Source organism: Melanerpes formicivorus, unplaced genomic scaffold, assembly GCF_026170545.1.
Source record: "Melanerpes formicivorus ecotype bairdi unplaced genomic scaffold, bMelFor1.0.p_v2 SCAF_1, whole genome shotgun sequence".
Lineage (NCBI taxonomy): Eukaryota > Metazoa > Chordata > Aves > Piciformes > Picidae > Melanerpes > Melanerpes formicivorus.
Window position 1 is genome coordinate 31,207,517 of NW_027142353.1, and position 14,381 is coordinate 31,221,897.

General features: G+C 49.7%; 1 protein-coding gene across 3 annotated transcripts in view; it reads right to left on the minus strand.

Moving 5' to 3' along the window:
• The window catches only part of GDPD5 (glycerophosphodiester phosphodiesterase domain containing 5), a 285,411-nt gene that overhangs the window by 165,587 nt on the left and 105,443 nt on the right, over nucleotides 1-14,381 (minus strand). For all 3 annotated transcript variants that reach the window (XM_068139113.1, XM_068139130.1, XM_068139119.1), the window contains exon 2: nucleotides 10,000-10,174. In XM_068139113.1, the coding sequence (XP_067995214.1) occupies nucleotides 10,000-10,116 (117 nt within the window). In that variant the 5' untranslated portion in view covers nucleotides 10,117-10,174. The remainder of the gene's footprint in view (nucleotides 1-9,999; nucleotides 10,175-14,381) is intronic.

Genomic DNA, 14,381 nt, shown 5'->3' on the forward strand with positions numbered 1-14,381 from the left:
GTGAAGAAAAAGGAATACAAGAACCATCTCCCCAGGCTGCTTCTGCTGGAGTAAGGATAAAAGAAACATGGATATTTCTTGACTATCTGAAACAGAAGTCCAGCTCTTTCCTGGCTTCTCTGTGGCTCTTTAAAGGGTCTGAAGGTCTCTTTTATCCCTATGGACTTCCTTAAGGTGTTTTCCCAATCTTTCTTCTCCCATTGCCTCATCAACAGCCCAAAGCCATCAGTCCTCAAATCTCCTTGCCTACACAGGCTACAGGCACCAAGATCTTAATTCAAATTTGGTTTCCACTGCAACCCAGGATGCAAACTGAGGGAAGGCAAAGTTCCATCCCTACAATTTCTTTTGGTTTGCTATTCTGTAGTTCTGGAGCTTCGCCAGCCTCTTTGGGACTTTCTGGTGCATCCTAGGTGGGTTTCTTTAGGTAAACAACAAACTAACATTCAGTAATACTGAAGTCACCTGCACTAATAACAGTTTAATCAACACAATCCACTCAGTCCCTTCACAGAGGACAGAAGCAGCAGCATCTGCTCTATCCTCCTGAAAAAGTTCAAGTGTAAGGAGGAAAGAGGGATGATGGGGTTGATTCCACAAGGTACAAGAGCAAAGAGGGATGATGGCAGTCCCACAAGCTACAAGAAAGACAGAGACCTGCTGGAGAAAGTCCAAGGGAGAGCCATGAGGATGCTTAGGGGACTTGAGCAGCTGCCCTGTGGAGAGAGATTGAGAGCCCTGGGGCTGTTTAGTGTGGAGAAGAGAAGACTGAGAGGGGATCTGAGCAATGTCTATCAGTCTCTGAGGGGTGGCTGTCAAGTGAAGGGGGCCAAGCTCATTTTGGTGGTGGACAGTAATAAGATAAGGAGCAATGGATACAAACTTGAACATAGAAGGTTTCAGCTCAATATGAGGAGAAACTTCTTTACAGAGAGGGTGACAGAGCACTGGAACAGGATGCCCTGGGGAGTTGTGGAGTTTCCTTCTCTGAAGACTTTGAAAACCCACCTGGATACATTCCTGTGCAGACTACCCTGGGTAATGCTTCTTTGGGAGGGGGTTTGGACAGAATGATCTCTGGAGGTCCCCTCCAACCTCTAACATTCTATGATTCTGTAATTCTAAGATCAAAGAGGAGGAAAGAGGGATGATGGGATTCCACAAGGTACAAGAGCAAAGAGGAGGAAGGAAGTATGATGGGTTGAGCTTCAACAAGGCCAAATGTCAGGTCCTGAACTTGGGTCACAACAACCCCAAGCAATGCTACAGGCTTGGGGCAGTGTAGCTGGAAAGCTGGGGGGCAGAAAGGGACCTGGGAGTGCCAATGGACAAGCAGCTGAAGAGGAGCCAGCAGTGTGCCCAGGTGGCCAAGAAAGCCAAAGGACTCCTGGCTGGGATCAGCAATGCTGTGTCCAGCAGGAGCAGGGAGGGGATTGTCCCCTGGGACTCAGCTCTGGTCAGGCCACACCTCCAGTGCTGTGTCCAGCTCTGGGCACCTCAATGCAGGAGAGATGTGGAGGTGCTGGAGCCAGGGCAGGGGAGGGCAAGGAAGCTGTGAAGGGCCTGGAGAATAAATGTGATGGAGAGCAACTGAAGGAGCTGGGGATGGTTAGTTTGGAGGAGGGGAGACCCCACTGCTGTCTACAACTACCTGAAGGGAGGTTGTGGAGAGGCTACTGATGGTCTCTTCTCACAGGTAATTAGTGACAGAACAAGAGGGAATGGCCTCAAACTGTGCCTGGGTAGGTTTAGACCAGACACTAGGAACCCTTTTTTCATGGGAAGAGTGGTCAGGCACTGGAATGTGCTGGGCAGGGAGGTGGTTGAGTCCCCAAGCCTGGATGTGTTTCAAGGTGGTTTGGATGTGGTGCCTGAGGCTATGGTTTAGGGGTGACCCCTGCAGAGTAGGGTTCTGCGTTGGACTTGGTGATCCTGAGGGTCTTTTCCAACCTGAATGTTTCTGTATTTCTGTTTCCACAAGGTACAAGAACAAAGAGGAGGAAGGAGGGATGCTGGACTCCCATAATGCTGTTTTTCACCCAGATAATGAGTAGAATGCATAAAACCAAAGGGCTTGGAAGGAGCACATCTGGCAGCTATAACAAGGAAATGCCACAATCTGAATGAAGCCCTAGAGGCCCATAAGGTTGGGAAAGTCACAAGGCACCTTTGTGTATCTGAGGAGGCCTGGCCTGTTTATCACATAGAGCTTGTGCATGGATCCTTTCAAAGCCTCTGAATAAAGTTGCCATGACAAAGCATTACAAATGGTGTCAGCCATTGCTTCATGAGCTAATCAATCACCTATGAAAAGGTCAACCCTGCTCAGGGGTCGCTTAACATATTAGCCAGAGCCTGAATTTGCAGGCTGGCAAGTTAAAGCTGCAGAGAACACAACTGTGACCTACCAAGTCAGCTGTGATTCCTGGTGGCAACAGCCATGCTGCTACACGAGATGCTGATCCTTAGCTCCTCACCTCCAAACCATAAGGAAGCCTTTAAATACACTCACAAGTACTAGGGAGAAGTGTCTGTGTGAGGATGATTCTTGGGTGAGGATGATTCTGGGCTGCATCAAGAGAAGCATAGCCAGCAGGTCGAGGGCAGTGATTCTCCCCCTCTGCTCCACTCTGCTGAGACCCCACCTGGAGTACTGTGTTCAATTCTGGAGCCTCTATTACAGGAAGGATCTAGAGGTGCTGGAAGGTGTCCAGAGAAGGGCCTTGAGGATGAGCAGAGGGTTCATCCTAGAAATGGGTAGATTGAGATTGGATGTTAGGAAGAAGTTCTTCCCCATGAGGGTGGTGAGACACTGGCACAGGTTGCCCAGGGAGGAGGTGGAAGCCTCATCCCCGGTGGTTTTAAGGCCAGGCTGGATGTGGCTGTGAGCAACCTAATCTAGTGTGAGGTGTCCCTTGCCCATGTTTTGAACTGGATGATCCTTGAGGTCCCTTCCAACCCTAACAATTCTATGATCCAAAATTAGTCATCAGTGGTGGCCACCACCAAGTAATAATCACAGAATCAGTGTGTGATGAACACAGGTTGGAAGGGAGCTTAAAGGTCATCTGATTCCAACTCTCCTGCCATGGGCAGGGACACCTCCTTCTAGATCAGCTTGATCAAGGCCTCATCCAAACCTGCCTTTGAACACCTCTAGGGTTGGAGCCTGCTCTGGGCATCTCAACAGCTTGATTTCTGTGCCTCAGTTTACCCAGTCCCAGAAGAAACCAGGAAGCCTGTATTGGTGACAGGCTTTGGGATTTCACCTGAACATCAGGAATTCCACTTACTAACACTTCACACACTTCACACTGGGGAGGGAAAGGGAGGTACTTGGAAGAGTGCTGAGCCAGAACTGGTTGACTTGGGAAATTCTCAGCTCCCTCCCTCTGCCACAAGCCCATCTGCTGCAGCTGCCTCAGGTCAAAGAGGTTGAGGCACTCTGCCAAGCTCTATTAAGGTTTTATTGCACTAAATCAAAGCAGCTCCAGGAAGGTGTTGATAGCACTGTGGTGGTGTTTCCCCCAGTAAAGATATAAAAGCCTCTTTGTCAAGGAGGATGGGGAATGAAGCAACACTCCTGGCCCAAGGTGCTTCCAAGGAGCCCTGTAATATCTTGCTACCATTGCTCTTTTATTGATTGGGCACCAAAGACCCTTCAAACTGTGATCCATCAACAGAAAACACGACAGCTCCTGAGCTCCACGAACTGTGGGACATCTGCTGCTGGGTTCACAGGAGCAGAGGCACTGCAAGGCATTGTTCCAGGCTTGGCAGCTCTTCACTGATGGGAACAGCAAACCTGAGGAAACACCTCTGCTACAACTGCTGAATGCTGCTGTCAGAAGAGGATGGAGGCAGGGAAAGATTTCAGCAGCTACTGGTAGGACCAGAGAAGCCATGCACCAGGTGGGGAAAAAGACCTCCAAAGATACATGTTCAGGAAAGGGAGAGGGAAAATGCAAGGACATTTGCTGGCACATCAAGATGAAATCCAAAGACAGGAACAGAGAAATGCCATCCATCAGCAGCACCACAAGCAAGGGCTGAAGGAGCAGCTCTCCCAACACCAGAAGCTGGTGGGTACAATAATCAGTATTTCCACCTCTTAGACCAGCCACGTACCAGTGCTGCTCCCATCAATGACTAATAGCCATTTGTGAGAAAGGAGGAGGGCAATGCCTTGGATGTGAAGGGTCTGGAGAACAGGTCCTGTGAGGAGCAGCTGAGGGAACTGAGGTTGTTTAGCCTGGAGAAAAGGAGACTGAATGAGGGGAGACCTTCTGGCTCTCTGTGACTCTGTGAAAGAAGGTTGCTGCAAGATGGGGGTTGGTCTCTTCTCCCAAAGAGTAAGTGATAGGATGAGAGGAAATGGCCTCAAGTTGCACCAGGGGAGGTTTACAGTATCACAGTATCACCAAGGTTGGAAGAGACATCAAAGATGACTGAGTCCAACCTATCACCACCCCATGACTAGACCATGGCACCAAGTGCCACGTCCAATCCCCTCTTGAACACCTCCAGGGATGGTGACTCCACCACCTCCCTGGGCAGCACATTCCAATGACGAATGACTCTCTCAGGGAAGAACTTTCTTCTCACCTCCAGCCTAAACTTCCCCTGGCACAGCTTGAGACTGTGTCCTCTTCTTCTGATGATGCTTGCCTGGGAGAAGAGACCAACTCCCTCTTGGCTACAACCTCCCTTCAGGTAGTTGTAGAGAGCAATGAGGTCACCCCTGAGCCTCCTCTTCTCCAGGCTAAACAATCCCAGCTCCCTCAGCCTCTCCTTGTAGGGCTGTGCTCAAGACCTCAACCCCAAAAGGGTTGCCAAACCCTAGAACAGGCTGCCCAGGGCAGTGGTGGACTCCCCATCCCTGGAGGGATTTTAAAGCTGTACAGATGTAGTGCTGAGGGACATTGTTTAGTGGTGGCCTGGCAGCGCTGGGTTAATGGTTGGAGCTGCTCTTAAAGGTCTTTTCTAGCCCAAAAATAGTTTATGTGTAAAAATGTGCTTTAAAAATGTGATGTTTCTGGGAGGCACAGGGGTTTTAAATAGACCATGGTCATGTATGCACCAGCCCTACAAAAAGCCACAGGGAAAGATAAGAAGGATTTTCAGAGCTGGATTCTGAATAAATTGTGGGTTTAAAGAAAAAAAAAAATACCCAAAACATTATTGTTATGCTCAAAACCCAGCTCAGCAAACTCATGTTTTATTGGGGGTGGTCAGGACTGAGGGCCAAAGCTCTCAAAGAAATCCATTCCTGAGATTGGGTCTCAGCTGTTCCAGTTTCACCATTTTCCTTGGTTTGGTTTTTAAGAGGCTCAGGATTGGAGCATTCAGAAAGCAGGGAGAATGTCTGCAGGTGCAGGATTCCATCACTGCTGCTGCTCCTCATTTCACTCACATCATCTCAGGGGTGTTTGCAAGAGAAAGAGGAGGACCCTAAAAAACAACAGGATTGTACAAGCACCATGACGGCATCAGACAGCTGAGGAAGGGCACACGGAACCACAGAATGGTAGGGGCTGGAAAGGACCTCAAAAGGTCCAACCCCAGTGGAGATCTCCACTTAAACGTTGTAGAGCACTGAAGAGCACAAATCACAGGGGACCTTAACATTTCAGCCATCTGGGATCCAAATCATGAAGGCCATTCCTACCATGTGCAACCAAACCAAGTGATTATCCCTGTCAGTTTTCTGGAGGAAAAGAAGAGCTTTTTGAACCTGGGGAGCTTCCAAGGGAAATGTGGGAGAGAAGAAGAGCTCCCAGGGAAATTTGGTGTGCCTCAGTTTGTAACTCAGGAGGGTTCACAGCTGGGATGTAGAGCATCAGCCATGCCTGCTGCTAAGCAGAGAAGACAAAGCCACTTGTAAATGGTGATAAGATTTTATCCTACTTGATAGGGAACTAAATCATAGAATGGTTTAGGTTGGAAGGGACCTTAGAGATTATATATTCCAACCCCACTGCCATGCCCAGGGACACCTCTTAACTAGACTCAGCTGCTCAAGGCCTCATCCAACCTGGCTGCATCACCTCAAGGGGGGGGACATCCACAGCCTCCCTGGGCAGTCTGTTCCAGTGTCTCACCACCCTCCTAATGAAGAATTTCTTTCTAAAATCCAGTCTAACCCTGCTCTCCCTCAGCTTAAAAACATTCCTCCTTGTCCTATTGCTGGACACCCTTATGAAAAGTCCCTCTCCAGGTTGAACATCCCCAGCTCCCTCAGCCTGGCCTCAGAGCAGAGGTGATCATCTTTGTGGCCTCCTCTGCACTCATTCCAACAGCTGTGTCCTCCTTGTGCTGGGGACAGCAGAACTGGAGGCAGGATTGGAGGTGGGGCCTGAGCAGAGCAGAACCAAGGGGCAGAATCCCCTCTCTTGCCCTGCTGCCCACACTCCTCTGGCTGCAGCCCAGCACACAGCTGCCTGCTGGTCTGCCTGAGGGCACTGCTGGCTCCTGGGGAGCTGCCCAGCACCCAACACCCCCAGGTCTCTTTCTTCAGAGCTACTCTCAACCCACTCTGCACTCAGCTTGTAACCTCCTACCACGTATTCTTCCACAACTCAGAAAGGCAGTAAACACCAGAAACTAGAATTCTAAATCCTCATCTCCATGATAAAGAACAACAAAGATCCCAGTGACTGCACAACCCCAGCCAGTCCACAGAAATGTCGTCTTCTCTTTGATGGATAGATAAAAGAGTGATCATTGCAGCTTTCTTCTGCAGAATCTCTCCCCCCCAGGTGTGTGTGTCCCTACATCCCCCTAGGATGAATTCCCTGATGTGATATTTGCTGTGAACAAAAAACACAGGTTTGCAAGTAATAAAAAAAAAACCCACAACACAACCAAACATCTCTGAACAAAAGCAGCTGATGGATTGAACTTCGTGTTAATACAAAGCAAGCCATCAACAACTCCCACGTGGATCCTCAGCCTGCAACATCTCTGGATGGTTGCAGCCAGCCCTGGACTCCAGCCCTGGAGCAAGAGCTATTCTGGTGTTGTAATAGGCAGTTAGCAGTTCATTTGGGGTGAGGCACACAAGCTGTGCACAGAGCAGGGTGTTTAGGTGCAGCAATTCAGAGAGTTTAATTGCTGGCAATCCATCAACAGGATCCTGGGATCTGGGAGTTACCTCAAAAGTTGCCAGCTGAACTTCAGGCCTTTAAAAGCACATGTGGAGACTACAAGGCAAAGCTTATTGACCCACAGTGTCTCTGTTCAGGGGGACAGAGCTCAGTTAAGATGACTGAGCGCCTCACTTATTCAAGGTGAGGCTCGACAAGGCTCTGGGCAACCTGATCTAGTTGAGGATGTCCCTGCTGATTGGAGGGAGGTTGGACTAGGTGACCTATAAGGGTCCCTTCCAACCTGAGTGATTCTATGATTCTATGAGAGAGGTGACTCTGCCATGTTGCTCTGCTCTGGGGAGACCTCACCTGGATTACTGCATCCAGCTCTGAAGCCCTCAACACAGGAAGGACATGGAGCTGATGGAGCAGGTCCAGAAGAGGGCCAGGAAAATGCTCAGGGGGTTGGAGCAGCTCTGGTACAAGGACAAGCTGAGGGAGCTGGGGTTGTTCAGCCTGGAGAAGAGAAGGCTCCAGGGAGACCATCTAGTGTCCTTTCAAGAACTTAAATGGGCCTAGAAGAAAGAAGGAGAGAGACTGTTCCCAAAGGCCTGTAGTGGCAGGACGAGGGGCAATTGTTTGAAATGGGAGCAGAGCAGATTTAGATTGGATGTGAGGAACAAGTTCTGCACCATGAGGGTGGTGGAACACTGGAACAGGTTGCTCAGGGAGATGGTTGGGGCCCCATCCCTGGAGATATTCAAGGTGAGGCTGGACAGGGCTCTGGGCAACCTGATCTAGCTGAGGATGTCCCTGCTGAGTGCAGAAGGGGCTGGACTGGGTGAGCTTTGGAGGTCCCTTCCAACCCAGACACTCTCTGAAAGGAGGTTGGAGTAACCTGGGGGTCTCTTCTCCCCAGTATCATGTCACAGAATGAGAGGAAACGGCCTGAAATTGTGCCAGGGGATGTTTAGATTGGACATTAGGAAAAAATTATTTGCTGCTAGAGTGGTCAGGGATTGGAAGAGGCTGCCCAAGGAGGTGGTGGAGTCTCCATGCCTGGAGGCGTTCAAGAAACCTGCGGCCATGGCACTTGGGAACATGGTTTAGAGTCCATGGCGGTACTGCGTCGATGGCTGAACTCCATCTTAGGGGTGTTTTCCAACCAAAACAGTTCTGTTATTCCAATATGCTCAAAGGAAACTTCTGCTGGCTCAGAAGCTATCACTCAGACTAAGGTGGCCACAGACTGAAAGCCAAGAACAAAGCAGCCCCAACGTTTCTCCTTGGCAGGAGGAAATCTGGTTTACGCCGCACGAGCGCCAGCAGTGACTTCTCAACTCACACAGGAGCTCCCAGCCAAGCTGCACCACCACCAGTTGATGCCATTCAGAACAAGCAGCATATTTTTGGCATGGGACCTGATGCTCAGAAGTGTTTTCTCCTCAGCAGTCTCTTTTTCCACAGGAAGAAAACCACTCCACAGCCAGGATGATTCTCAGTCACAGACTTCGAAACAAAACAGAGAAGCTGATTGTCACTGGTGCAAAGCTAAGCCCTCAGAAAGCAATAAAAAGGATCTTCTGGGAGCATGTCAGAATAAAAACCACACAAGATCTAAGTTTTGGGGAGGTTTTTTTCTTTTTTAAGTAGTAAGCACACTAAAAATGCCCAGACAACATAAGAGCACAGAAGAGCAGCAACACATAACCATTACCCAGAAGATGCAAGAAGGTGGTTTGGACAGCAGCTTTTTCACACTTCTTCCTATAAATACATCAGGTCTCATGAGGCTCCATCTCACAGCTCCCAAAACCCACAGAAAGTGCAAGTCCAGCCCTGCTGCATGGATTCCCCCTCCCAGAGCTCTTAAAAATTGTATTTCTCCAAGGGAGGGAAGAATCACCTCTAACAGTTTGCCTATTTGCTAGTTCTCACCTCCTGCTGCCTTTCCCTACCTATGAACCTGAAGTGACCTCAAAAGACCATCTAGTCCAACACCCAAGCTAGAGACAACTCAGAAATAGAGGTCCTACATATTCAGCTGAAGACAAGTACATCAATAAGTCACAGATCAAGGAGCATACCTGAAATATCACCCAGCACCAAACTATGGACAAACCTGGCCATACCACTCAAACTCTCTGAGCATCATGACCAACTAACCATGCCCATCTGCTACATCAACACATACAAGGGCTTCGGTTGGAAGGGATCTCAGAGATCATCTCCTCCAACCTCTCTGCCACCTCTCAACTAGCCTCAGCTGCTCAAGGCCTCATCCAGCCTGGCCTAGAACACCCCCAGGCAGGAGCCATTCACAGCCTCCCTGGGCAGCTTGTTCCAGAGTCTCACCACCCTCATGCTGAAGAACTTCTTCCTCAGCTCCGCTCTAACCCTGCTCTGCCTCAGCTTCAAAGCACTCCCCCTTGGCCTGATGCTAGACAACCTTATGAAAAGACCTTCTCAGCCTTCCTGTAGGATCCCTTCAAGTGTTGGAACCACATGCTGAGGACCTCTTGCAGACCTCCAATCCACAGGATAAATGCTTTCCACGGTCTAATCCACATCAAATACCCACAGCACTTTCAACCAAGCCCCAGATCCATTCCCAAGAACAACACAGAATATAGAATTAACCAGGTTGGAAAAGACCTCTGAGATCATCAAGTCCAACCTATCACCCAACTAATCAACTAAACCACGGCACTAAGTACCTCATTCAGTCCCTTTATAAACACTTCCATCACCATCCCTGGAGGTGTTCAAGAGGAGATTGGACGTGGCACTTGGTGCCATGGTCTAGTCATGAGGTCTGTGGTGATAGGTTGGACTTGATGATCTTTGAGGTCTCTTCCAACCTTGGTGACACGGTGATGGTGGAGAAGAGGCAAAGTGGTCAATCACTCACCTTGGTGGTGTCATCATGTGACCGCTGGTACCGTTTCCAGCGGCAGCCGTAGATCCCGGTCAGACAGGACAGACATAGCTGTGGCTCGTAGTACTGCAATGGTTGATGTTTAACCATGCTCCTTCCAGCCCCTCAGGAGGGAGGTATCAGAAAGCCATCAGGTCCTGGGAGCAGCCTGTCAGCAAAGAGAAATAAACAAGGGAGGTTAAAACAAAACAAATGACAACAGCAAAAGAAAACCTGAAAGCGCCAAGCAAGGTTTTCAAGCAATTTAATAATTAACCGTCTCCTCTGGCTCTGAAGAGAGGAGGAATAATCAGCCAGTCTATTCCCTGCCCTGCCAGCATCTCCTGCTTGGTGTTACTCAACAGGACTGAGAAGTTTAATTAGTTTGCAAGTTTGCTTTTCCTTGGGCGGTTTCTCCCACACCGCTGCAAGTGAAATGCCTTCATGGGAGCTAGCGGTGAGAAAAGCCACCCAAGGACAAGGAGCAGGAGGTGGATCAATTGCAGCCTGGATGATTGGATTATGAGGAGTGATTGAAATGTGAACCAACCATAGACTCTGCAAGCACAATCTTAACATTGAGTCAGAGACCTCTGCAAAGCTGAAAGCCAGCCAAGAATAATCAGTTTATCCACAGCATCCTATGGAGCCAGCAAAATGATCCCAAGTGACAAGCTAACCCTTCTCAAAAGGTAGGGACCATCCTCTGCCCCTTGATGTGCACTGCCAACAAGCAGAGAATCAGAGAGAGAGAGAGAGGGAGAATCAGAGAGAGAGAGGGGGAGAATCAGAGAGAGAGAGAGGGAGAATCAGAGCGAGAGAGAGGGAGAATCAGAGAGACAGAGAGAGGGGGAGAAAGAAACATAGAATGGTCTGGGATGGAAGGGATCTCCAAAGGTCATCCAGTCCAACCCCCTCTGCACTCAGCAGGGACATCCTCACCTAGATCAGGCTGCCCAGAGCCCTGTCCAGCCTCACCTTGAATATCTCCGGGGATGGGGCCTCAACCTCCTCCCTGGGCAACCTGTCCACTACCCAACTACCATCACTCACAGCAATGCAGACCTGCTTGCAGCCTTCACCCAGGAGAAAGCTTTCCACCACCCCCCCTCCAGCAAGCAGCATTCCCTCCCAAAGGAGCAGACTGACTTCAGTGCAGCTGCTCTATTTGCCATGCCTGGGAACTTTGCTGTTTTGAGGGAGAGAGCTCTGCTTGCTCCATCCATGACGTCCTTTGTGCGTCACAGGGCTCTTTTTTGTTGTTTCCCCCTCTTGATCTCTATATATTTAGATGCTCTTTTTCGTCTCTGGTAGATTCCTATCAAGACCACACCAACTCATCTTCTGCTCTAACTAATTCATAGAGTCACTGTTCAGGCAGAGGAAGCTCAAAGCAAGTATCTGCCAGGCTGGTGACATCACTCCTCTCACTCAGCTGTCCTGAACTCGCTCCTACGAGGGGTTTTCCATAAGCCTACACCCCACAGCCCCACACATTGCTGGTAGGTGGACAGTCGGTGCACTCTGAGGGATGCTCAGCAGCACTTGAGCTTGCAAAGTGCTTGGCTGCCTTTCCAGAGCATGCACAGCTGTGTGCATGACATGTGGGCAGTGAGGCAACTCTACCCTCTCTAGGGGAAACGTTTCATTTCCTCAGGCAGGATCCCCAGTTCTCAGGTCTTGCAAACAGTGATGAGCAGCAATGTCCTCACTGGCATCAACAAAGAGGGACAGGGCTTAAGGAGATGACTTCTCCCCCTCTACTCTGCTCTGGTATGACCCCACCTGGAGCACTGCATTCAATTCTGGTGCCCCCCAACACAAGGAGGACATGGAACTGTTGGTGTGGGTCCAGAGGAGGCCACAAAGATGATCAGAGGGCTGGAGAACCTACATTATGGGGAAAGGCTGAGAAAATTGGGGCTGTGCAGTCTGGAGAAGAAAAGGCTCCAGGGAAACCTTAGAGCAGCCTTCCAGTACCTGAGGGGGAGAGACTTTTGACAAGGGCTTGGTTGATAGGATAAGGAACACTGGATTGAAGATGGAAGACAGGAGATTTAGACTGAAGATTAGGAAGAAATCATTGACAATGAGGGTAAGGGAAACACTGGAACAGGTTTTCCAGTGGATGCCCCCTCCCTGGAGACATTCAAGGCCAGGCTGGAGAAGGCCTTGAGCAACCTGGGCTAGTAGAAGGTATAGTAGAAAGAGGATCTTTAGGGTCCCTTCCAACCCAAACCATTCCATAATTCTGTGATCCTCACGACCTAAGAGCCCTTCATAGCCATGTCCCATGGAAGGAACCATCCAATAATGTATTTTTCACTACAGCTGGTGTAAAAAGGGATGCTGCAGGCTTTGCAAACACTGTGGCAGAGTCTAGGGATGTCAATGAGGATACAGACAGCTCAACCCTTCCAGCTTCTGTCCCTCCTCGTGTCCATTTGCACTCTGTACTTCGTGCTGACAGCCTAGGACAGCCCTGACCTGACTCTGTCACAGCATCCTAGAGGCAGAAAGATCTTTCTAGTTGCTTTTTATAGTTTCCAAGCCCACCAGACCATGCTGTCTCCAGAGTCCATACCCATAGGTCAACCCTCTAGAGCCTTCCTCTGCCTACAGACACACAGAGAAGCTTTGTCCTTCTACCAAAACTCTCCCCAACGCCTTGAGCAGTGCCTGGAGCACTGACCCAGGCAGAGGACACAAGATGTGCAGGACTCACAGACCAGTTCACAGCTAGCCTGGATGCCCACATGGCTGTGTTCATTCCCTCAGGGAGGACAGGAAGGACAGAGGCACAAACACATCCAGCCTGAAACAAGAGCTTTTTGCTCACCATATCTGCCCTTAAGCGCTTCTGTGCCACCTCCGTGGCCTCAAGCTTGAGGTCACTTCTCTGCCTGCATTTCATTTCTTCACATGCTATTTATAAAGTTCAGCATTAGTCACTGCACATGTTGCCTCCTCCTATCTTCAGGCTTTTCTCTGTTTCAGGATTGTCCCTCCAAAACCTGAATTTCCCAGGCTGCTTTCCCTGTGGGTCAGCAGCACACTGCAGGCAGAAGCAAAGGTCAGGTAGAATAGGACAGAAAGGCTGAGGACATGCAAAGTTGGATGCTATTTAAGGGGCTTGGGCAAAGCTATAAACTCTGCCCTGAAGAGCCTAATCAGCAAGTGACCTCTGCTACAAGGACAGGCTCAGGGAGCTGGGGGTGTTCAGCCTGGAAAAGAGGAGGCTCCAGGGAGACCTAATAGCAGCCTGCCAGTACCTGAAGGGGGCTACAAGAAAGATGGAGAGAGACTGTTTGCAATGGCCTGCAGGGACAGGATGATGGGCAATGGCTTCAAACTAGAGCAGAGCAGATTTAGATTGGATGTGAGGAACAAGTTCTGCAACATGAGGGTGGTGGAGCACTGGAACAGGTTGCCCAGGGAGGTGGTTTGGGCCTCATCCCTGGAGATATTCAAAGTGAGGCTGGACAGGGCTCTGGGCAACCTGATCTAGTTGAGGATGTCCCTGCTGAGTGCAGAAGGGGCTGGACTGGTTGACCTTTGGAGGTCCCTTCCAACCCAGACCATTCTGTGATTCTATGTTAAGCTGATGGTTGAACTGAACTCAATCTTAGAGGTCTTTTCCAACCAAAACAATTCTATGATTGTATCTTCCACCTCTTCCTGCTTCACTTGTGCAAGGCAGGAGGGCAGAGGGACCATCTCTGCCTCTAAAAGCTTTGACCACAGATTTTAACTTCCTAACTCACAAGAACTGCATTGAACTGGCAGATGAGGTTGCTAAACCCCTCTCTATTATATTTCAAAAGTCATGGCAATCTGGTGAAGTCCTCACAGACTGGAAAAGGGGAAACATTGCCCCCATCTTCAAAAAGGGTAAGAAGGAGGAACCAGGGAACTACAGGCCAGTCAGTCTCACCTCTGTGCCTGGAAAGATCATGGAGCAGATCCTCCTGGAGGCACTACTGACTCAGAAGAATAGTGAAGAGGTGATTGGGAACAGTCAGCATGGCTTTGCCAAGGGCAAATCCTGCCTGACCAACCTGGTGGCCTTCTATGAGCAGGTGACAAAATTAATAGATGAGGGGCGAGCAACTGATGTCGTTTACCTGGACCTGAGCAAAGCCTTCGACACTGTCCCGCACCACATCCTGGTCTCCAAACTGGTGACACATGGGTTTGATGGGTGGACCACTAGATGGATAAGGAACTGGCTTGATGGCTGCACCCAAAGAGTGGCTGTCAATGGCTCCATGTCCCAGTGGAGGCCAGGGACAAGCAGAGTCCCTCAGGGATCAGTCCTGGGACCTGTCTTGTTCAACATCTTTGTGGGTGCCATGGACAGTGGCACTGAGTGCACC